The sequence below is a fragment of the Melanotaenia boesemani genome, chromosome 13 (genome assembly GCF_017639745.1).
Source record: "Melanotaenia boesemani isolate fMelBoe1 chromosome 13, fMelBoe1.pri, whole genome shotgun sequence".
Classification (NCBI taxonomy): Eukaryota; Metazoa; Chordata; class Actinopteri; order Atheriniformes; family Melanotaeniidae; genus Melanotaenia; species Melanotaenia boesemani.
The window spans coordinates 5,286,633-5,308,419 of NC_055694.1; the positions used below are offsets into that span (position 1 = coordinate 5,286,633).

The window sequence follows — 21,787 nt, forward strand, 5'->3', positions numbered from 1 at the left end:
TCTAAGGGGAGTTAATGCAGAGAAGATAGTAGGAATTTTACCTCAGAATCAAAAATACTTTATTAAACCTCTGTCCTGGACTGCTGCAATTACAGGTACTTATGCATTAAAAATAATGCTACAATTTCCAGTAGCAGTATGATGCAGACCTATGTAAACATTTATAACCATACAACAACCTGCAACTCCAATTCCAAAAACATCAGGGTGCTGTGTGTTCCAGGCCAGTTCAGCACCTGAACTCTTGATGCTGTTGTGATGGATGCATATGTGGTTTAACATTGTCTTGCTGAAATCTGCAAGGCCTTCTCTGAAAGAGATGTCTTGATGAGAGTAGATGTTGCTCTAAAACCTCCATTTTATTTTTATTTTCTTTAGTAATGATGGAGCTTCACAGATGTAGAGGCTGTCCATGCCATAGGCACTAATATAACTCCATACCAGATGCAGGCTGTAAACTGTCCACTGATAACAAGCTGGATGCTCCCTCTCATCTTCAGTATGGGGGACACAGCATCAATGCTTTCCAGAAGAAATTTTACATTTTTATCCATTTGACCACAGAACAGTTTTCCACTTTGCCTCAGACCATTTTAAAAATAGCTTTGGTCCAGAGAAGACAGTAGCATATCTGGATTGTGTTCAAATATGGCTTATTATTTGCATGATAGAGCTTTAACCTGCATTTGTGGATTTAACAATGAACTGTCCTCACAGATTTCTGGAAGTGTTCCTGAGCCTATGCGGTGATTTTCTGCATATTTTTAATCTTTTAAATGCAGTGCTACCAGAGGGCTTACAGATCACAAGCATCCAGTTTTGACCTTGAGCCTTGTCCCATGTGCACAAAAATTCCTCCTGATTCCACCTGAATTGGGTGCTGATTCTCTGTTTCTGTTGATTAATATACACTGTAAATGGTGGGACTTTCAAAAGCTTCACAATTTTACACTGAGTAATGTTTTTCTGAAATTGGCCCAACATTTTTTAACATAGTTTGTCTCAGATTAATGGGTTTCTTACCATCTTGACATGTGAAGAACTGTCTCTAAATTCTCATTTTTGTACCCAGTCATGTTAATTACCTATTGCCAATTAACCTAATTATTTATTTATTTATTTATTTTTTAACCTAATTAGTTGACAAATGCTCCTCCACTTGTTTTTTGTTTGTGCCAACAACATTTCCAGTTTTTTGTTGCTCCTGTTCCAACCTTTTTTGAGACGTGTCTGCTATCAAATTGAGCTAATATTTTTCACAAAAATCTGTGCTAGGAATAAAATACAGGCTTATGAGGTTTGCAAATCAGTGTACTCTGTTTTATAAACATTGTATACAATTGTATAATGCACATTATTATTAAACTGACCTTTCTGGATAATTATTAGTATATTTCACAGTGTATATCACAGTGTAACCAAAATTTGACTTGGGCATGCTATGAGTCAAACGATTAGCTTCTTTAATCTTTATTAGCTTTCATTTTAAGTGTTTCCGGTTAAAACCTTAGCTTACCTGATTTCTTTTGCTTATGTCAAATCTTGAGCGCCTTTATTTTGAAGGCATTGCATCAATTTCCGGTATATTCCGGTCTGAGTTTGCGCAGTAGAGGTCGGTTTAAATAGGAATGACCTGTCGTTTCTTGAAGTCGGAACACTGAAATGCTTAATTTTTCTTTCACTTTGACCTTCTCTGGCAGGTGACACATTCGTCTATGATCGTTTACATTAAGAAATGCTTATTTTACCACCTCCAGCTTGTTGGTTGTCGTTAAAAATCATTTTCTCATTCATTTGTTGTCTGTTTGTTTTTACCGACAGTACTTCCGTGTGAAGAATAATGGCTGGTTCCGAGGCTCCAGAGAACCAGAAGTTCTGCTTACAGGAGGTGCTCGACACTTTTAAGCTGTGTCTATCGCAAAACAAAGAAGTCTATCTGGAACACTACGTTGCTGGTTGGCGTGGTCTTGTAAAGTAAGTCATTTAAGGGCTAATCTTTTGACACGTGTTTCTCACTCAAAGTGACCCAAAGTGTGTTGTTGCATTTTAGTATAGATTTTAGTAACTCTTAGCAAAGGCTAAACAAAACAACTCATTCAGCACATTTTATACATGAGGCAATCAAATGTACTGTACATAATCAGAAGAAATAGACAGTAGTGTGCATACAGTGAGCTACAGACATAAAAAGGAAATGCATCATCATCAGTGTATATGTTCAAGAAAATGGAATAAAATAAAAAATATCCCATTTTTTTACGTCTTTATTTTTCTTATTTAAAAAAAAACTAAAATTTATCAGACTTCAGGTAGTTTGTTCCAGATATTAGAAAAAAGAAAACTAAATATGGATTATCCTTGTTTAGTTTTAACTCTCAGGATAGAAAAACAAACTTGACCCGGATGATTTTATGAGCCTCGTTTGTTTTATTTTACAAAAAATGCCAAAATGCAGAATTAAGACATGTCAATAGCCATAACATAAACTACTGTGGCAAAATTTTAAGCAAATAAGACCTATTTAGATATTTACAACTTACCAAAGTCCGAAGGTATCGGTCATGTCCAACCATCCTGTCTTGCCCTGACACATTGCCTGGAGGAGAGTTGGAAAACAGCTCCCTCACACTATGGGCCTCTCTCGATGCCCTGTTTCAGCTCATGCTTCGGACCGTGCCTATCCCCTGTTGGGCTGCCTCATCCAGCAACCTCTGGTTGTCGCTGGGGGCAAGCAAGAAGTTGCATCCTCCACCAGTGTTTCCATTCCTTCTGGTTACAGATTAATCCTGGACCAGAACCACTTCCTTGTACACTAGCATCAAAATTTGAGCTAATTAATTCTTTGACAAACAGGAAGCCAGTGTAAAAGTGATTTTTTTTTTTCCCCTTTTATTTGGTCTTTGCCAAATGTTGTGTCCTTAGAATCTATATTAGTTGCATTTTGTGTAGTTAAAAAATTATATATATATATATATATATATATATATATATATATATATATATGTATACACACACACACACACACACACAGCTAAAAAAATTAAGGGAACACTTGAACAACACAATGTAACTCCAGGTCAATCACACTTCTGTGAAATCAAACTGTCCACTTAGGAAGCAACACTGATTGACAATCAATTACACATGTTGTTGTGCAAATGGAATAGACAACAGGTGGAAATTATAGGCAATTAGCAAGACACCCCCAATAAAGGAGTGGTTCTGTTGGTGGTGACCACAGACCACTTCTCAGTTCCTGCTTTCTGGCTGATGTTTTGGTCATTTTTAAATGCTGGCGGTGTTTTCAATCTAGTGGTAGCATGAGACGGAGTCTACAACACAGGCAAGTGGCTCAGGTAGTGCAGCTCATCCTGGATGGCTCATCAATGTGAGCTGGGGCAAGAAGGTTTGCTGTGTCTGTCAGCATAGTGTCCAGAGCATGGAGGCGCTACCAGAAGACAGGCCAGTACATCAGGAGATGTGGAGGAGGCCGTAGGAGGACAACAACCCAGCAGCAGGACGCTATCTCCGCCTTTGTGCAAGGAGGAACAGGAGGAGCACTGCCAGAACCCTGCAAAATGACCTCTAGCAGGCCACAAATGTGCATGTGTCTGCTCAAACGGTCAGAAACAGACTCCAAGAGGGTGGTATGAGGGCCTGACGTCAACAGGTGGGGATTGTGCTTACAGCCCAACACCGTGCAGGACTTTGGCAATTTGCCAGAGAACACCAAGATGGGCAACTTTGCCACTGGCGCCCTGTGCTCTTCACAGATGAAAGAAGATTCACACTGAGCACATGTAACAGACTTGACAGAGTCTGGAGACGCCATGGAGAACGTTCTGCTGCCTGCAACGTCCTCCAGCAGTGGGTCATTAATGGTGTGGGGTGGCATGCCTTTGGGGGCCGCACAGCCCTCCATGTGCTGCCATTAGGTACTGAGATGAGATCCTCAGACCCCTTGTGAGACCATATGCTGGTGCGGTTGGCAATGGGTTCCTAATGCAAGACAATGCTAGACCTCTTGAGGCTGGAGTGTGTCAGCAATTCCTGCAAGACGAAGGCATTGATGCTATGGACTGGCCCCCCCCGTTCTCCAAACTTGAATCCAATTGAGCACATCTGGGACGTCATGTCTTGCTCCATCCACCAACGCCATGTTGCACCACAGACCGTCTAGGAGTTGGCGGATGCTTTAGTCCAAGTCTGGGAGGAAATCCCTTAGGAGACAATCTGCCACCTCATCAGGCGCATGCCCAGGCGTTGTAAGGAGGTCATACAGGCACGTGGAGGCCACACACACTGCTGAGCCTCATTTTGACTTGTTTTAAGGACATTACATCAAAGTTGGATCAGCCTGTAGTGTATTTTTCCACTTTAATTTTGAGTGTGACTCCAAATCCAGACCTCCATGGGTTAATAAATTTAATTTCCATTTATAGTTTTTGTGTAAATGTTGCTGTCAGCACATTCAACTATGTAAAGAACAAAGTGTTTAATAAGAATATTTCATTCATTCAGATCTAGGATGTGTTATTTTAATGTTCCCTTTATTTTTATGAGCTGTGTGTGTGTGTGTGTGTGTGTGTGTGTAATATATATATATATATATATATATATATATTTCTTTTTTTAAACCTGTCCTGTTCAGCATCATAGCAAACAGAATGATGGTCTGGCTGCTGTGTTGTGCCGAACAAATTTGCTTTCCCAAGGGGAGCTTTATGGGTATTAATGAGCCTTTAAGGTCTGTGCTATGGTCTCAGGTCTGTGGTTTGGTCAAAATCCTGACTGAAAAGACATCAAGACAAGTAGGATAATTGTTATGAAAGTTAAATAATTTAAAACGTATTTTTCAATTATTTAACTTACAAATGGGAGGTGTGAGATGGGCCTGCAGTTGTTCATTACTGAAGTGTTCATATTGCTCTTTTTTGTGGTTTAATCGTTGCAGTTTTCAGGGTTTGTCAAAAACAACCTGATAAAAGAGGCTATTTGCTGATTTTAATGCGGTTGAAAACACTTTTAAAAATAATCCTTTAAGGTTAAGTTTTCATTTATATGGATTACTGTCAAGTAACGCAGTGACATACATTATTTAGTAATCAATCGATCATATTTAGCTCGAGGGGACTGAGGTGTTCATGACATGCCCGACAGCCTTCTCAGGCCCCTCTTAAAGATCTTGAACTGGTCTGTCCACAAAACTGAGAATGAGGAGGCGATAAGATTCAGTAGGTCATGGCCCCAATTTAGCCTCCTCTTCTTGCTTTGAATTGTTCCACCAAAGACGGAGGCATCACTAAAGCAAAGCAGCTACGCTGAGCTTTCTGCCTCCTCTGTTTCAGAGCAGAGCGTTTTCTATCCTGATTCTCCAGTTCACTCGATCACGTGAGGATTGCAACACCGTGCGATAATTGGTGCACTAATGAGCATTTAAAGAGAATAAACTAGCAAAGTGTTATTTGGCCAGTCTGACTTGCCTCACGTGCTTGCTTTTTATTAGATCACTTTTCCTAGCTTTTCTGCATCTACCATGGGTAAGTGAGTTAAAATATTTAATTATTTTTGTTTAAAATTGTGTTTAATGTTTTTATTTTGGCAGTTTTGATGTACTGTAATGTACGTGGCATGTTATTACATAAAATTCTAGTTTAAGACTCAGATAAAACATTAATGAATGTTTTTGCTGTTAACTAGCTGATAAAGTTACAATGGTTGTATTGTACTTTTAATAAGGAAAATAATATTTATATTTCCCATGCAGTGCCTGTTAACAGAAGAAGAACTCTTGCGTTTCTTCTGCTTGCAAAACTGTCGCGAGGAGGTAGAAGAATGCGCGGGTACTGGGCGCATCCCCTAAACCGGCGAAGGAAACAGCACGGTCATTTTTACAATCTTGTAGCTGAGCTGAGGCTGGACAAGGAACGCCATCGTCAGTGTTTTAGGATTGAGTGCAGAGCAGTTGGATGAAATTCTGTCCACGATTGGCCCTGACTTGACCAGACAATCCACAAACTACAGAGCTGCCATCGAACCCAAGCAGAGATTGGCTGTTGGACTGAGGTAAGTCAGCCTAGATTAGAAATGACCGACCAGAAACCGACAAAGAGTATAAAAGGTCAGAAAATAATATAGGAAAAGTAAGAAAGAAAAAAAAATCAACTTTTTGAAATGGATAAACTAATAGCAAACTGGAAAACCAAAACAAACACACTTGAAATATGAAAATAAGTGTTTACAAAAACCCCCAAAAAATCTTATTAGGTTTCAGGTCTGTGAAGCTTGAGTCCCATTCAGCTTGTAGTCAGCATGGCTGTAAATGGCAGTAAGCAGACAAATTATCACAATTTTTTTTAAATCTTTATTTTTCCTGTTGAAAACAAAAAAATCAACTGGACATTCTGCTGCATGTCACATAACACATATCACACATAGACCTAGAGGGCCATTCCCACGACGCCGGATTGCAGCAAAACCGCAAAAGTATTTCGTTAAACCACCCTTTCATCCCCACGAAGCCAGGGATTAGCCTCCATGAAACAGACCTTGTCTGAAGCCAGGTACCAAAGTGGGTAGGTTTGAGTCCTCTACCGTCTGCGCTGCACAACTCAAGGATATGACGTTAATGTGATGAATAATTAAATTTAATAATTTAATTGAATGTAAACTTTCGTGGCTGGAGGAAAAGCACAACAAACATTATTGCTGCATATTTATATTCTTCTTGGCTTCCTCCACCAGCTGACCCACTTGGATGCTGCGCCTTTTTTCTATGTTTGACAAGTGCAACTTCAGCTGAAATAAAGTATGGACACAGATTAATAAATTTCACACTTTAATCTTTTCTTTATCTCATCGCAGGTATTTGGCTTCAGGGGATTCCCTGGTCAGTATAGCTTTCAGCTATCGCATCGGGCGATCCTCAGCGACAACCTCTGTGCATATGGTGTGTGCGGCCATAGAAAAATGCATGATGGAGAGGTTTCTGCCCAAGCCAACACAGGAAACCTGGCGGGAGGTGGAACACAGCTTCTGGGATAAGTGGAATTTTCCCAACTGCCTGGGAGCTATTGATGGAAGCACGTCGTCATTCAAGCACCACTGCTGTATCTAAGCCGGCACACCAACTACAAGAAGACCTCTGCTCTTGTGCTTTTAGCACTTGTTGATGCGGAGTACAGATTTAGAGTCATTCAAGTAGGGGATTTGGGACGAACCAGCGATGAGGGTCTGTATGCTGGATCAGAACTGGGAAGAGGAATGAAGAGCGAGACACTTCAGGTGCCACCCAGTACCGCTCTGCCTGGTGCTTCTCAGTTGGGTGATGTACCATTTGTTATGGTGGGTGATGCAGCTTTCCCACTGAAACCCTCCCCGATGAGACCATACCTGGGACACAACCTCAGCAAACCAAAGAGGATTTTCAACTACAGACTTTCACGAGCAAGAATGGTGGTTGACAACGCCTTTGGCATTCTGGCCTCCAGGTGGAGAATTTTTCACCGCAGGATTAATCTGCAACCAGAAAGAGCAGCCCTGCAGAGGAGAGGCATGGCCCCTGTCCAAAACATGGGCGGAAACGGCATGGAGAGAGGCCTGTCGTGTGAGGAAGCTGTTCTCTACGTTTTTCAACTCTCCTGCAGGCGGTGTGTCATGGCAAGACAGGATGGCGTGACATGAACTCTGGGAAGTTGTTAAAATTCAAATAGGTCTTATTTGTTTTAACTTTTGCCACATTGGTTTTTGTTGTAGTTATTGCATTTTGTTTTATTTTACAATAAAATGACAAAGTATGACAAGAGGTCTTCATTCTTTGTCTTCTTTCACCGTTCAACGTACAAATGAACCGGTATTCATCAGCCTAAAAGGGAAAGATGCAGTTTACAAAAATGTTTGTGAGTCTGATGGAGGCTTTTCGTAAAAAAAAAATTAAGTACAGTTTTAAAACAAGTTAAAGAAGATTCATAAGAAGTTACTGGCGAATGAGGTACAATAATCCAGAAAGCTTGTGGTTTGCTCAGATGCATCTTCGCAGTTCTCAACTGTGCTGCCATGTTCTTTTTATAGAGAAGACTTTCTCTTTTAGACTAGACAAACGTGTTCTTATTCTGTTATGAACGTTAACGTGTAACACGCTGAGGCCTGGAGTCGGAGATGTGGCTTTTTTCCCTGAGAATTAAACATCCAACCTCGGAGGAAAGTTGCTGGGAAGATTATCAGCTGCCTCGAATATTTTTCCACGTGTGAATCTTTCTCTCTGTAGAACGATGGACTCCAGATGGTTTGGAAATGACCTTTATAACCATTCCCAGATTGATGTTAATCAAAAAAAGGCTTCTGAGATAATTGCTGATGTCTTTCCTCCTTGGCATTCTGTCAACACTCATCTGAATGCTGCAGCGCAACAAACTGGCTAAATTTCTGCTTTTATGGATGAGCTCATACTTGCTTATGATCAATTAATCGAGTTAACTGAACTGCAGCACCTGGTTGCTGCTTTCCTGCTTTATCCCATGGAAGGAATTAGCATGCATTTGGTTTATCTTCCACACCGTTCCGGTATTTTCAGTTTTTTTTTTTTCAAAGTAATTATTAGTAGAGTGTAATATACCAGGTGGTGTTCAATTGAGGTAGTTTTTTTCTTTGTAAGAGAACTGAGAACTAGAAACTAGTTATTTATTATTATGACCTGATATTTAAGATGTTAGATTTGAAAGGTCATGTTTTCTTTTTTACTGTAAGTAGGAAACAGTGGGGGTACGTCCCTGATTGATTACTAAAATTCCCCATGTGAGCTGAACTGATTAATATGTTAAGGCACAACTCTGAACACACCACATTGAGCTGTAAAACTAGTATACTTGACAGTTTGTATATTTATCCTTTCAACAGATTTCTGAACAGCTTGGGGAGCGTTTTTGGCTTCATTTCAAAGGATGCTGTCAACAAGATCCAGATCCTCGTGGGCTACCTGAATGGAGAGAACGGCTCGGAGTACGTCACTGTGCAGTCTATGGTTAAATACGAGCTGGAGAGTGAGCTGGTGGACCTGACCAAGAGAGGCAGCCATCCAGAGTCCGGCTGCCGCACTGTGCTGAGGCTCCACCGTGCTCTGAGGTGGCTGGAACTCTTCCTGGAACGCCTCCGCACCAGCACCGAGGACAGCAAGACATCCATCATGTGTTCGGAGTCTTACAATGAATCCCTGGCCCAGCATCACCCTTGGTTGGTCCGTAAAGCTGCAGGTATGGCGTTCTGCGTGCTCCCCGGGCGTCCTGCTTTCTTTGAAGTGATGAACGTCGGCCCCCCTGAGCAGGTTGTTGCCATGCTGGGAGAAGCCCTGCCTCTTATTTCTGAGGTGTACAAGATCACAGAGGAACTTTATGCTAAACATAACCTGCTTGACTTACCGTAGAGAACAAGTCCTGTTCGCTGCTCCTGCACATGATGACGTATCTGTAGCTGGTCCCTGCTGGAGGTGCTGTGAAGCTTCCTGTTTCTGCTCTTTCATGATGCCGAGATCTGTCATATATAAGTATATCAGCAACGTTGTTTAAAGCAGTTGGATTACGTTTTTTATATAATATAGCATGTTTATCTTTTTGTCCACTTATTCAAAATTGTAAAATTCTGCTTCTCTGTAGATTAATCAGCTTTTAACTTAAATCAGTGAAGGGAATTACACAAGTCTTAGCTCAAAGATAAACACTGTTCTTTTTCTTATTAAGCAAAAAGGAGACCAAGCCAGCATGTATTCATTTGTAGGTGCAATCTTTATAACAATGGAGGTTGCCATTATTTATTTAGTAAATAATTTGTTTAGTTAGTAGTCACAGAATTGTCAGCTTAAAGTGGAAAATGTCTTTTTTTTCCATGTTTTCCTCATGCTTTAGGGATCAACCATGACTGAGAAATGAGGTATTACTCACAGCTCTGTTAACTTTCCTTAGAGAATAATCTGGCTTTTTAAGTTTCTCATACAGTAGTTGAGATAAATATTTCCATGTTTATGGTGACGTAATAAAACTGGGGGTGATTTGATTTAATTGTTATTTGTATGTTTAAAATTTCATTATTTGAGCTTAAAGATTTATTGTAAAAATAGAGAAAAGATAAAAAGCAAACTGCTGTAATGGGTTTTTATTTAAAGTGAGTTATATGATGTAATCTGTGTAGCTTAATACTGTTTTCCTTTTGGTTTTAAATTTTTCTGAATGTCAGATTTGACTTTATCATCTTTGTAATCTACATACAACAAAGTTCAGGTGCACTACCTGAAACCAGCTTACCAGATTAAAAGAAATGGATCAAATTAAAAGAGTGTGTGTGTGCATTTATTGTACTTCATGAGGTCTATTTTATTAATGTGCAGGAGTTTGAGCTGTCTTTTTTTCCTGCATCACAGGGATCTGAGATTTCTGTGGATGATTCTGATGTTCAGAGCAGAAATGAAAAAGTGGGTAAAGCAGTCATGAAGTGGTCACAGTGCTTATGAGTTTGTCATTGATGGGGCGACAGTGTAGAATGCAGGTTGAACAGGCCTTAAACAGAAGCAGAACTTTTACATAAATAAATAAAAATCTGCATCTGTTCTTTGTCTCAGCACCTGTTTGGTCTACGTCAGTCTTAGTGGGTGAGGACAGGAGCACTGGTGGAGCTAGACTTTCGTACATGGGGGAGCTAGAGAGTGGGCAATACTAATCAAGGGGCGGCATATACAAAAAAAAGGAAATTATTGTGTTCCTCTCACTCACACACACTCACACTGCTGTTATAACTGTGGTCACATTAGAGACATGAGAAGTAAAACATCTTTACATTAAAAATCTAGATCGCAAAGTGGAAATATTAGCAACACGTCCATAGACAGGTTAGTTTGTTGTTTTGGGGCACAGAGTGTGGAGCTTAGTGTGGTAATAACAGATCTGTTCTGGTTTACTGTCTGGTGCTGGTGGTAGACTGGATCCTTGTGTGGCTATCTCCATGTTCAAGTTTACTTATATAGCACATTTACTGCAACCCCAGTTGTCCAAAGTGCTGAACAATAAAACAACTACAACACTACACAGTAAAACAATAAATAAAAATCAGTAAAAAAATGGATATTTAACCTTTTATGTTGTTTATAAAGTGCTTTAGAAATAAAACTGTCAAGCGCTGCAATGGACTTCCGCGTTCCCAACACCAGGGGCCTCGGCTACTCACACAACCGGTTGCCATGGTAACCCAGACGCCTGGTGACGGTTAACGAAAAAAGAAAGGACTTCCTGAATAAACTGTTTGGAAAGTAATGCCAAGTAACGGTAAAATGGCGATTAATTAGTGTGCAGGTCTACAGACAAGTGAGTTTTCTTCTAAAACTGTTGAAGATTTTAGTCACGCTACTTCAAATAACTTAGTTGTTACTTTTACTTTTTTGCGAAGGTTTCAAGTTAAGACACAACTGGGAGTCTTCGCTGACTGACTGCTGGTAGGAAGGTTATCAATGCATTTAATGAGACCGAAGTCCTCCAAGAGGCGAAGCAGACCCACCGTTAACAGTTTCCTCTGTACTAATTCGGACAGCATTCCTAGGCCGTCGGAGTCTTCTGTGAACCGCCGGCCGGACAGCAGCTTCCTCTCTCGGCCTGACACCGAAATGTTGCAGGCCAAGAGGCTCACGACGGATGAAGTCGTCCATGTGCTGCAACAGGCCCCTGCGGCCCCTCCACAGCCCTTCAACAAGTACAACGTCCTTCCACCCATTGAGAGGAGGCAGTCCAAAGAGAGTCCTTTGAGGAGCCTGACCAAAATGATGTCCACGCTCGACCTGCCTAATGATGCTGTCACCCAGCCCCGCAGTACGGCTGGTGGACGCCTCAGAATCCGACCAGAGCCCTCCGACGCAGCACGTACCAGCGGCAGTTTGCTTCTCGCCATAAGAGCACCGTGCGGCCGGAGGTTCGAGCAGCATTTTGACCCGTCAGACACGCTGCTGGCGGTGAGAGCCAGTGCAGAGGCCAGGTATGGCGTCAGGTACGAGGGCGCTTTCATTGAGACCATAGCTATGCCCCGGAGGGCCCTCACGGACCTGGACATGACCCTGGCGCAGTGTGACATCCAGAACAGATCAGTGCTGTGCATCTCACAGAGCAATACATCTGTGGTGGAACAAGAGAGGGATTAAATGTTTCAGATTAATTTCACCTGCTGTTGTCTGAGTCTGGATGTTGTCCCACTGTGCGTTCAGTGATGCACATTTAAGGTTTAAAACTGATGACAAGTTAAGCAACTGAAGGGGAAAACCCCTAAATCTGAGTTAAAAGCCAAACACTGGACACCTCAAGAAGTAAGCCTGATCTCTTTAGTGCTTGTCAGTAGATATGTAGGATTTTACTTTTTTTTTTTAATAGGGGGGATTAAATCACCCTCTACTGTTCAAGGATGAATCATACCCTACACAAGCTTGTTGCACTAAGCCTTGTGGCAGTTTAATATTCACACATGATTCAGTATAACTAACTGATATGCAAGTTTCACTCATACAGAAAACAAGCTCTTCCATCTGCTCCCACGTGCTGGTTTAGATTAGATTTTAATGGTTGACATGGTTCACAAAGCTGGGGCTGTCCCTGACTTCTGGTCCATCAGTACTGGATCCCCTCAGGACTATGACCTTTCTTCTTCATTATTTGTTTATATTAATTATTTCTGTCCTGTGTTTTATTTGTTGTGCAGCACTTTGGTCAACCATGTGATGTACTTTTAAAGTGCTATATAAATAAATATATCTATATATAAATATATACACACACATTATATATATATGTATAGTGAGAGAGAGAGAACAACCTTTTTGATCTTTTGCTGGATTGCACTAGACAATAAATTCTTTGTGCTGTAAATTGTTCTTTAATACCTGCCAATAAAACTTTTCTGATTCTGATGCTCCACCCCTTAAGAACTTAACTTTCACTTTGGAAAATTAAAACATTCACACTGTATTCAGCACAGGCTTTAAACAACTGAACTGTTCATATTTTTATTTTTGCAACAATTCCAAAAGCTGCCTCAAACAAGTTGAAGCTGTTTGTAAAGCATCTCGACTCCAAGAATCTGGCTGAGAGGTCACACACTACCTGTTTCTTTACTGTACAGAAAACTCAAGAACCAGATCTGACTTCACAATTTGATAAACAACTAAATCACCTGTTGGGAAGTCATATTCTTAACACACCTCATAATGCTTCAAATCACTCTTATTTAAATAGAACAATAACTTGAATATGTCATGCAAACTACATTCTTATATCCCACCAACATTATATTAGTTCACTTCACATCTAACACTGCAAACAACATGCATCTAACACTCTTAAACAACTAGTGGTTAACTCACAGTTCCTCTGAGTGCTGGTCATCGATGTCACATTAAATTAAATTGAAAATCAGGCACAAATTACTGTCTAAATCAAAGCTTTTTTAACATTTGCATGCATCTTTAAACAATAAAAGGTAAACAATAAGTCACATTTGAGGTGAAGTCTTTGGTGCATCAGCTGTGGGTCGTGCATGCAGAAAAGAATTCAGCTCATTAGCTTCTCCATCTCCTCCAGATTGTTTGTGTCAAGCTTTCGGATTTTCCTTTCTGTGGAAACAAAGAAAAACATGTGAAGATCTCAGCCATCATGAACTTTAAGATGACTGAAGTATTTATAAAAGGTGACATACTGAAGTGTGTCTCTATTTGCTTTATGATATCCATGCTGTGTACGCTGTCCACCATGCTCACAGCAAACCCTTGCCGGCCAAAACGTCCCGTGCGACCAATCCGGTGTAGGTATGTATCGTTGTCGGCGTCCCCACCCAAGTCCACCGGGAGGTCGAAGTTGACCACGAGGGAAATCTGCTCCACATCGATGCCTGCATGCCATATTATCATAAATAGCTGCTGAGCTATTTGTACTCACCTCCCAGGATTGCCAGTTTTCATCTCACATCTTCTTACCTCTGGAACACACGTTTGTAGTTACAAGCACCTTCTCTTTGCCGTTCCTGAAGCGTTCGATGGCAGCGGCTCTCTGCTCCACCATCATCTCTCCACTCAGCAGTGCTACCTGGTGGCCCTCTTGGATCAGGCTTGCTGCTAGCCAGCCGGCCATCTTCCGAGTCTTTGGGGGGGGGGATAAAATTCAGTGAAATGAAAGCTGTCACCTAATCCCAAGAGGAAAATGCCCACCACTCAAACAATTATACATCTCTTTTGGAGTACTAATAGTTAAATCTCAGCTAATATATCAACAAGTTTAACATAGACATCAGCTGCTCCTTGAATCAATGCAGTCACCATGCCAACATGCACAAAGCTGTGTTATTTAAAGATTCTGTGTAGTACTTCTCAATGCAAATGGTGACAGTAGTATAGGGCTGCTCGATTATGGGAAAAATGATAATTACGATTAGTTTGACTGAAATTGAGATCTCGGTCAGTGTGACATTTGAAGTGTTGTCTGTGGTAATACAGACTAGTTTCTTTCCACCAGGTCCCCGTAGCTAATGTTTGTCTCAGACCAGCAGCTACGTTCTACCCGGTGTGATCTGGAAAAAATGAGTCTCGAGACATTTCGTTTTCACATTGAAATCCGTGTCAATAAAATGTAGTGCAACATTAATATACGGCTCTATGGTGCGGCTTGACCACAGATCCGTAGCGGTGGTGAAACATTAGACTGTAGCCACGTCCTTCACACCACCCTGACCACACTGATCATACAGGGCAGGAGAGAAACACTCCACTAACATTGTGTTGAGACAGCAGTGATGCCATTTGTCCAAAGTGTTGATGACTTTCTTAAATCCCGGGTTGTTCGCTGTGTTAATCGAGAAAAAGTTCTGTTTGTTTATAACGTTTGTCTCTGGAAGCCGGTGGATTAAACAAAGGCAGACAGGGCTGTGGGAGGAGTCTGCAGCAGTGGGAGGAGTCTGCAGCAGAGCGCTGCAATGCCAGCTGCGCTCGATTTGCAAATGAAAACAGCACGAGGAAACTGCGAAGGACAAAAATAATCGGATCATTTAATTTTTATAATCGTTGAAAACCTGTGCCAGCTGCACCAAGGAGCTCTAGTCTGTAAATGAGCCAACTGCTCAAGCGACATTAACAATTTATTTTTCTTTTTTAATCATTTATATTTTTAATGTGCAACAGTCTCTCCAAATATTTTTTTGGACAGATATTTTTCCCACGGATCTTCTTCAGGACAACCTCCAGCTGCAGCTCAAAGTCGGATGAGTCTGATAGAGGCTGCTCTCGTTTTCTGGCAACACTCCTCCCTGTTTCCTTCACTAAAAAAAACAGAGGCAGCTTTTTCATTTTTTTCTAGAGACACTTAGGCAAGTCTTCATTTCATGGACAACTTCGGTGTTTCTGTTGGTCTCTTAGCCCTCGCTGGCTTTCTGGGGGGGGACTTGCCAACGCAGGCGACGTCTGACAGGAAGTTGCAGCGGTGAAATATGTTTGACTCTTGTCTTGCTTTTTTGTTCATTTGGCTCAGACACTGTGAAAAATCATTAAATTAGTAGGCAAAATAGATCACACGCTGAATTTCACCATATTCTACATTTTACAACCCATTTGATTTTTATTGTCAAATACTGCAATTCCATCTGTGTTTTCCACATGGTGGAAACCATAGGGCCTTTTATAATGTGTTATTAATCCCATTTTTGTCTATGCAATGTTTTGAGGAGACAGCACTGTGTCATTAAAAGCGGTCACACAAACAGATTTAAATAATCATCCTCACATTCGTACAAGCAAAGCATCGAGCACCAGATGCTTTACATGACATGCGTTCTCACAAGCGAAAATGAGGCAGAGCTGTGACTGGGTGGTGCACAAGAGGAAGGGCATGATGGAAAATTCTTATGCAGAAATCAGGGTTTAAACTACAGTATGTTGAGGATGGCAAATAAGACTCCCTACTTATCTTCTACTTAAGACTCTATGATATAAAAGAGCCGCTAGTGAGGCAGTGTTTAATTTGTCCCTTCTAGGCTACTATGGCAACACAGTGGAGGTGAGTGTAAACGATGGCATTTATGGACATAAATAGCACATTCTCAGATAAAATAAACAACATTTATGAATATAGCCCTTTAATTTCTGCTAAGAAATTGTCCTAAATTTTACCTACTGGAAATTTTATGCCACCAACTTGTGCTAAGAAAAGTGTCATTTCAAATACAATCTGTGTAAGTCAGTGTCGAAACAGTCAACTTACGTGGCAGAAAATCATGGCCTGTGCAATGGTAAGGCTGCCATACAGATTACAGAGTGCTGCAAACTTGTCCTCCTTATTCCTGCACATTACATAGAACTGTTTGATGGTGTCCAGCGTCTCCTCTTCGCGCTTCAGCTTGATGATATTGGGGTCAGGAATCACTTGCTCTGCAAACTTCCACACAGAGTCCTCAAAGGTTGCAGAGAAAAGCAGCATCTGGCAGTTTTTGCTCAGCTGCCTGCGTCAGAATGAAGAGAAGTTTTAGAATCAAACAGAAACAGTCGACGTCATCATCATTAAGTTTCTCTGAAAGGACGGCACCTGTAGATTCGAATGCTCTGGTCTCGATGGCCCTGCGTGGCGATCATCACGTCAGCCTCGTCCAGCACAAACAGAGTGATCTTCTTGGGGTCGATATGCTTGTACTTGGTGCACCAGTCGAGGACCGTGCCGGGTGTTCCGATGACAATCTGCTCTTTTAACATGATGCCTCGCTCCACTGAACACACACACAAGACATATAACCAGTGACATGGGGCTGCCTGATGACTAAAAATACCATTTCCCATCAGAGGTAATTAGACACTATTACTTCTGTTCCCTCGAATGGCGTAGGCCAGTTCCACATCTGGACAGAATTTCCCCATTTGCTCGATTACTTGACCAATCTGCAGTGCGAGTTCATACGTTGGCGCGATACAGAGGCACTAAAAGAGATGGTGAGTGCATTTCAGGGTCTAACTGGAGGACATGGCAGAAGGGGTTATAGATTATGTGAGGCTCTGAAGATATTCTGCTTACCTGAGTCCACTTATTGGCAGGGTTCACATGGCTGAGCATGGCCAGAGAGAAGGCAGCAGTTTTACCTGTGCCAGACTGTGACTGGGCGATCAGATTCTGATGTCTGAAAACAAAGAACACAAAGTGAGCAGATCATACATGTGATGCCATCTTATCTATTTCAACTTGTGCTTTCCAACAGCTGCTATTGAAAAGATTCTGACCTTTAAATGATATTAGTCAGTGTCAATATTAGTCAATGAACTGTTTAAGGTTTTTTTTTTACCCCCCCCCCCCCAAAGAACATTTCCTTCTTTTGGTTCAACATGAGAAAACATCTATGCTTTGTTTTCCAAAGATCTTTGCAGAAATACAAAAACAACAGCGATTCATCTAAAAATATTGTGTGTGACGTCCTACCGCAGCTCACTCGTGTAGTGTAAACTTGAGAGAAGCATGTCACATAGCTTAAACAATAGTGACGATGAAAATCTTGTCCTCTGAACTTGTCTTTGGTCAGACAATAAAACATCAAAATTAGGGGGACATGGGATTTATATGAGGAACCATTAAAGAGTGACAAAAAGGGGGAAAAAATAAAAGAAACTCAAAATGCAGACATAATACATTAGTTCTTTTCTTACTGAAAATTCAGACATCATCTTCCTCCTCATTTTAAAATGACATATAAACACAGCTGATATCATGATAGCTACCCATCATTATACTGTGTTACCATGAAACTGCAAAACTTCCAACGCTGCCACTCAGTTTTCTGACATTTTGCCAAGTGTGCAGCAGATTTAGTCATTTTGAGAGCATTTTACATTTTAACTCATCCAGGCAAGAGGTCTTATCTACAACTAGGAAGCTGAGAATGGCTCCATCAATTATGAGTTAGTAAGAAAAAAATAGAAATAGCATGATTAATCAAATTTTTATCATGATCACGAATTTGGTTTCTCACCGTCATGCGGTATTTTGTGCTCCACCAATAGGAACAACCAGGCAGTGCCTCTTAGATCTTCTACAGGGTTCAGGTCTGGACAGTCTGCTGGCTAGTCCAGCCCAGTAATCCTTGGTCATTGAACCAGGTTCTGGTTCTTGTGGTAGTGTGGGCAGGTGCCAAGTCCTGCTGGAAAATAAAGTCAGCATCTCCAAAAACCTCCTGGCAGACGGCTGCGTGGACTCTGGTCTTAATAAAGCCCAGTGGACCGACTGTAAAAACTTCAAGTATCTTGGACTGCTGCCTCTCCAGTCTTCCTTCACACTCTGGGACCTTGGTTTCCAAATGAGATGCAGAATTTGTTCATCAGAAAACAGCACTCTGGACCACTGCTCAGCAGACCAGTTCATTTTTTCTTTAGTCCAGGTAAGACGCTTCATGTGAAGTCCAGGTTCAGGATCCGTCTGTGTGGTGGCTCTGCAAGCACTAACTCCAGCCTCAGTCCACTCCTTGTGAAGCTTCCTCATATTTCTAAATGGCCTTTTCCTGACCATCCTCTCCAGGATGTGTTCATCCCTGCTGGTTGTTCCACCTTTTTCTTCCCCAATTTCCCTTACACTCAACTTTTTATTGATGTGCTTTGATGCAGCACTTTGGGAGCATCCAGCTTCTTTTGCAATCACCCTTAAAGGCTTTCCGTCCTTGTGGAGGGAGTCAGTGATGGTTTTCTGCACAACCATCAGGTCAGCAACTTTCCCCATGATTGTAAATTCTACTAATATAGACTGAGAGACCATTTAAATGCTCAGGGTTTCTTTACAGGTGTTTTGGATTAATCAGCTGAGTGTGGCACTTAAAGGCTACAACACTGAACCTTTAATACTATTCTAATTTTCTGAGATTTAGAATTTTGGGTTTTCATAAGCTGTAACTAGGGCTGGGCAATATATCAAGATTTTCAAATATATTGAGACTATCAGACGCAATATAGAAGGAAGGAATATCGTTTATATCCAGATAGCTTGTTTTGAGTTAAAAGCATCTTTTCTTTTGCATTTTGCACAGCTGTATTTTTGTTATGGTCATTGAAAAGTATTTTTAATTTATCTTGTTTTAGGAACATTTAATTCAATATAAAGATACTTTAATTTCAGTCAGCTGTTTTAATGCACATGTGCTGCTGATCCTTGATAAATGTATATATATATATATATATATATATATATATATATATATATATATATATATATATATATATATAGAGTCCCCAGTGTGCCAATAGAGTTGAACCAAAGTGGGCCCTTAACCCCCAAACTGCCCCCCGGGTGACCTAACATTGGAGCCCACTGCTCTTTACAAAAGCTCAAGATGGGTAAAATTAAGAAACTAATTTCTGGAATAAATATTAAAGAAAATAATGTATTATTATAAGCTGTTATTTTCCTGGTCCTGCCCACTGTTCTAGCCCGTTGCTCTTCAAAGTGCCATTAGCAAACATGCATTTTAGACTACAGCGTGGAGGCTGGTAATGATTTCCAGTTTATGAATGGTGCACAATCACTCCCCAGGGAGGTTAATATTTGTGCAGGAAGGTAGCAAAATAAGAATGACTGTACAGGCAGTTATATTTTTACTTTACAATAATGCTTTTTTCCTTAACCCAAATCTATGAATAATTTTAGAGAAGGAAAAAAACCTGTCAGTGATATAGCACTTTAAAGACGTGCAGATAAACTCACGGCTGGGCCAACATCATGGGCAGAGCATTTTCCTGGATTCTGGATGGTCTGTTGAAACCCATGTTGTACACACCTTTCAACAGTTCAGGTTGCCTGGTATGCATAAAAAGGATGCAGGTTGAAAAATAAAACATAAATAAATACATAAACTTGGAGGTGCACAGTGTCTTTCCCTTGTGGGTCTTACAGTCTGAGCTCCTCAAAGGTTTTCACGGAGAACAGAGGGGAGGTGGGGTCCGCCTGCAGGACCTCCACCTGGTTCCTGTTCCTCACCAGAGAGCGGCGGATCAGTTTATTTAGCAGGGACTGTTCAGCCAGATCCACTTTGTCCCCATCTGGTCCCCAATTATGATAACCTTTAGGAATCTCAGGCACGATATTGGCTGCGGGTGGAAACGTAAACGGCAGAGCACGTCGGCACAATTCAGCATTTATTTGCAGAGATGAAATTTCAAGGCAAAGGAATGATTTGGTTACCATTTATGTCTCCTGCCATGTTAAGATTCCCACGAAGTCGATCAACTTTCTTTGGGAAGTGAAAATGTCCGGAGAACAAAACAGTTAATTACGTTATGTAGTTTATATGTTTTGAAAAAAGTGTAACGTCTGAGCAAAATTAAGCTAGCCTGCTAATGAGCAAGTGCCCATGTTTGCCGTTACTTTATTAGCTAAATGGCCACCTTTAAAACTTACCCGAGAGGATGGAGTTGAAGTCTCTTGAGCGTCGACGGCTTGTGCCCACGAGTCTCTGGACATTTTCAAATATGAACTGTATGATTATTTCGAGGCAAACTAAAATTTTGGCAAAAAGTTTGTTGTCAACGTGAACTTCGCGTGGACGCGCCGTTATCCCGACCTGAACCAAACGCAATCAGTTGGACCACTCGTGCTGCTTTCATAAACATCGGAATAATTTCCATTTTAAGATCTGATCAAGAGAAATATCCAAGCAGGGAGGTACATAGATGAGAATTTGAAGTTACAATGCATGCTTATGTTCGCTATGAATCTCTGACGTGTCTCAAGGTGATCTATAGGAAATAATTCCGTAAACCTCCAGATTTGTATTACTTTATGTAAATTATATGTAAATTTAAAATCATAACTCCATTTTTTTATTTTGATTTGAGTAATATGATGCTTCAGAATATTTCATAAAATTATTACTTATTTTCCCGCAGTTTAAGTTCAAAACAAGGCATCCATGCTTAAAATAGTAAGTTTACCTACTTTATCAGGAATACCTGAAGGTATCGCAGGTTTTACTCCATATTTAGAGCGTGAACCTGCTGACACACCGATGATGAGCCCTCAACTCCCACATTAAAGGACCATTTTTGTGTTTTAACATTGCAATTATATTGTTACCCAGGAGTGCCCAGCTCCGGTCCTCAAGGGCCACAATCCTACAGGTTTTTTTTATGTGACCCTTCTCCAAAACCACCTGACTCAAATTGATGAGTCATTGTGCAAAATTTAATAGGCTGTTGGATCCCTTTAATTTGAATCAGTTGTTTTGAAACAGGAAACATTGGAAAATCTGCAGGACAGCGGCCCTCGAAGACCGACTTTGGGCACCCCTGTTGTAAACTGTATGTTTTAGAGGAGATTATGTTTAGGTCACTTGCATTATAATGTTTTATTTATTTATTTTATTTATTTATTTATACTCTTGTGTTCTTGTTTGACATCATCTGTGCTACTGTACCTATACTCTTGCAACAAAGCAATTTCCCCCACTGAGGGACTAATAAAGGTTATTCTGTTTGAAAACTGGAACTTTTTGGTTAATTTACAAAAGAATTATCTTATTGCAGCAGAGCAACTGATTCATTTTCATTCACTAAGTAAAATATTATTTTAACTCCAGTACAAGGCAGCTACATGTAATAGCTTCACCATATGGAAAAATGAAGGGAAAGTTTTTAAAAAATAGCTATTAATCCTTAAAGGTAAATTTACTTTAATAAACCAAATTAACTAACTAATAAATAACTATATATATATTGAATTTAATATATATTTTATAACATTTATATTTTAATTCTTTTGATGTACTT

At 40.6% G+C, this 21,787-nt stretch overlaps 3 protein-coding genes across 6 annotated transcripts; 2 read left to right on the top strand and 1 right to left on the bottom strand.

Annotated features, from left to right (window-relative positions):
• Nucleotides 1-1,587: 1,587 nt before the first annotated feature.
• On the top strand, nt 1,588-10,321 carry LOC121652310 (ceramide-1-phosphate transfer protein). Its single transcript, XM_042005030.1, has 3 exons — nt 1,588-1,700; nt 1,822-1,974; nt 8,896-10,321. Exons 2-3 carry the CDS (start codon nt 1,841-1,843, stop codon nt 9,416-9,418), a joined length of 657 nt encoding a protein of 218 aa, XP_041860964.1. The 5' UTR covers nt 1,588-1,700; nt 1,822-1,840; the 3' UTR covers nt 9,419-10,321.
• An 842-nt stretch (nt 10,322-11,163) lies between these two features.
• On the top strand, nt 11,164-12,188 carry ubxn10 (UBX domain protein 10). 2 transcript variants are annotated; one of them, XM_042004183.1, is made up of 2 exons: nt 11,164-11,345; nt 11,428-12,188. In XM_042004183.1, exon 2 carries the CDS (start codon nt 11,489-11,491, stop codon nt 12,167-12,169), a length of 681 nt encoding a protein of 226 aa, XP_041860117.1. In that variant the 5' UTR covers nt 11,164-11,345; nt 11,428-11,488; the 3' UTR covers nt 12,170-12,188. The 2 variants fall into 2 exon arrangements, with proteins under 2 accessions (XP_041860117.1, XP_041860118.1); XM_042004184.1 differs by having other exon boundaries at nt 11,164-11,306.
• Nucleotides 12,189-13,223: 1,035 nt separating this feature from the next.
• Nucleotides 13,224-20,620, bottom strand: ddx19a (DEAD-box helicase 19a). Of its 3 annotated transcripts, none has more exons than XM_042005164.1 (11): nt 20,421-20,620; nt 20,205-20,253; nt 19,915-20,110; nt 19,728-19,820; nt 17,064-17,166; nt 16,855-16,969; nt 16,584-16,761; nt 16,263-16,500; nt 13,991-14,153; nt 13,714-13,905; nt 13,224-13,630 (listed from the first exon to the last, which is right to left on the bottom strand). In XM_042005164.1, exons 1-11 carry the CDS (start codon nt 20,481-20,483, stop codon nt 13,569-13,571), a joined length of 1,452 nt encoding a protein of 483 aa, XP_041861098.1. In that variant the 5' UTR covers nt 20,484-20,620; the 3' UTR covers nt 13,224-13,568. The 3 variants fall into 3 exon arrangements, with proteins under 3 accessions (XP_041861098.1, XP_041861100.1, XP_041861099.1); XM_042005166.1 differs by having other exon boundaries at nt 20,205-20,249; nt 20,421-20,594; XM_042005165.1 differs by lacking the exons at nt 19,728-19,820; nt 19,915-20,110; nt 20,205-20,253 and having other exon boundaries at nt 20,421-20,498.
• Between the last annotated feature and the right edge of the window lie 1,167 nt (nt 20,621-21,787).

Bases quoted from the DNA above. Each gene is read 5' to 3' on its own strand.
- LOC121652310 (XM_042005030.1), top strand. From the start codon at position 1,841: ATGGCTGGTTCCGAGGCTCCAGAGAACCAGAAGTTCTGCTTACAGGAG. The intron at 1,975-8,895 runs GTAAGTCATTTA...TCCTTTCAACAG, and splicing joins GGTTGGCGTGGTCTTGTAAA to ATTTCTGAACAGCTTGGGGA.
- ubxn10 (XM_042004183.1), top strand. From the start codon at position 11,489: ATGCATTTAATGAGACCGAAGTCCTCCAAGAGGCGAAGCAGACCCACC.
- ddx19a (XM_042005164.1), bottom strand. From the start codon at position 20,483: ATGTCCAGAGACTCGTGGGCACAAGCCGTCGACGCTCAAGAGACTTCA. The intron at 17,167-19,727 runs GTGAGTTTATCT...CTTTGTTTTCAG, and splicing joins CCCATGATGTTGGCCCAGCC to ACATCAGAATCTGATCGCCC. The intron at 14,154-16,262 runs GTAAGTTGACTG...CCCCCCCCAAAG, and splicing joins AGGCCATGATTTTCTGCCAC to ACTCGGAAGATGGCCGGCTG.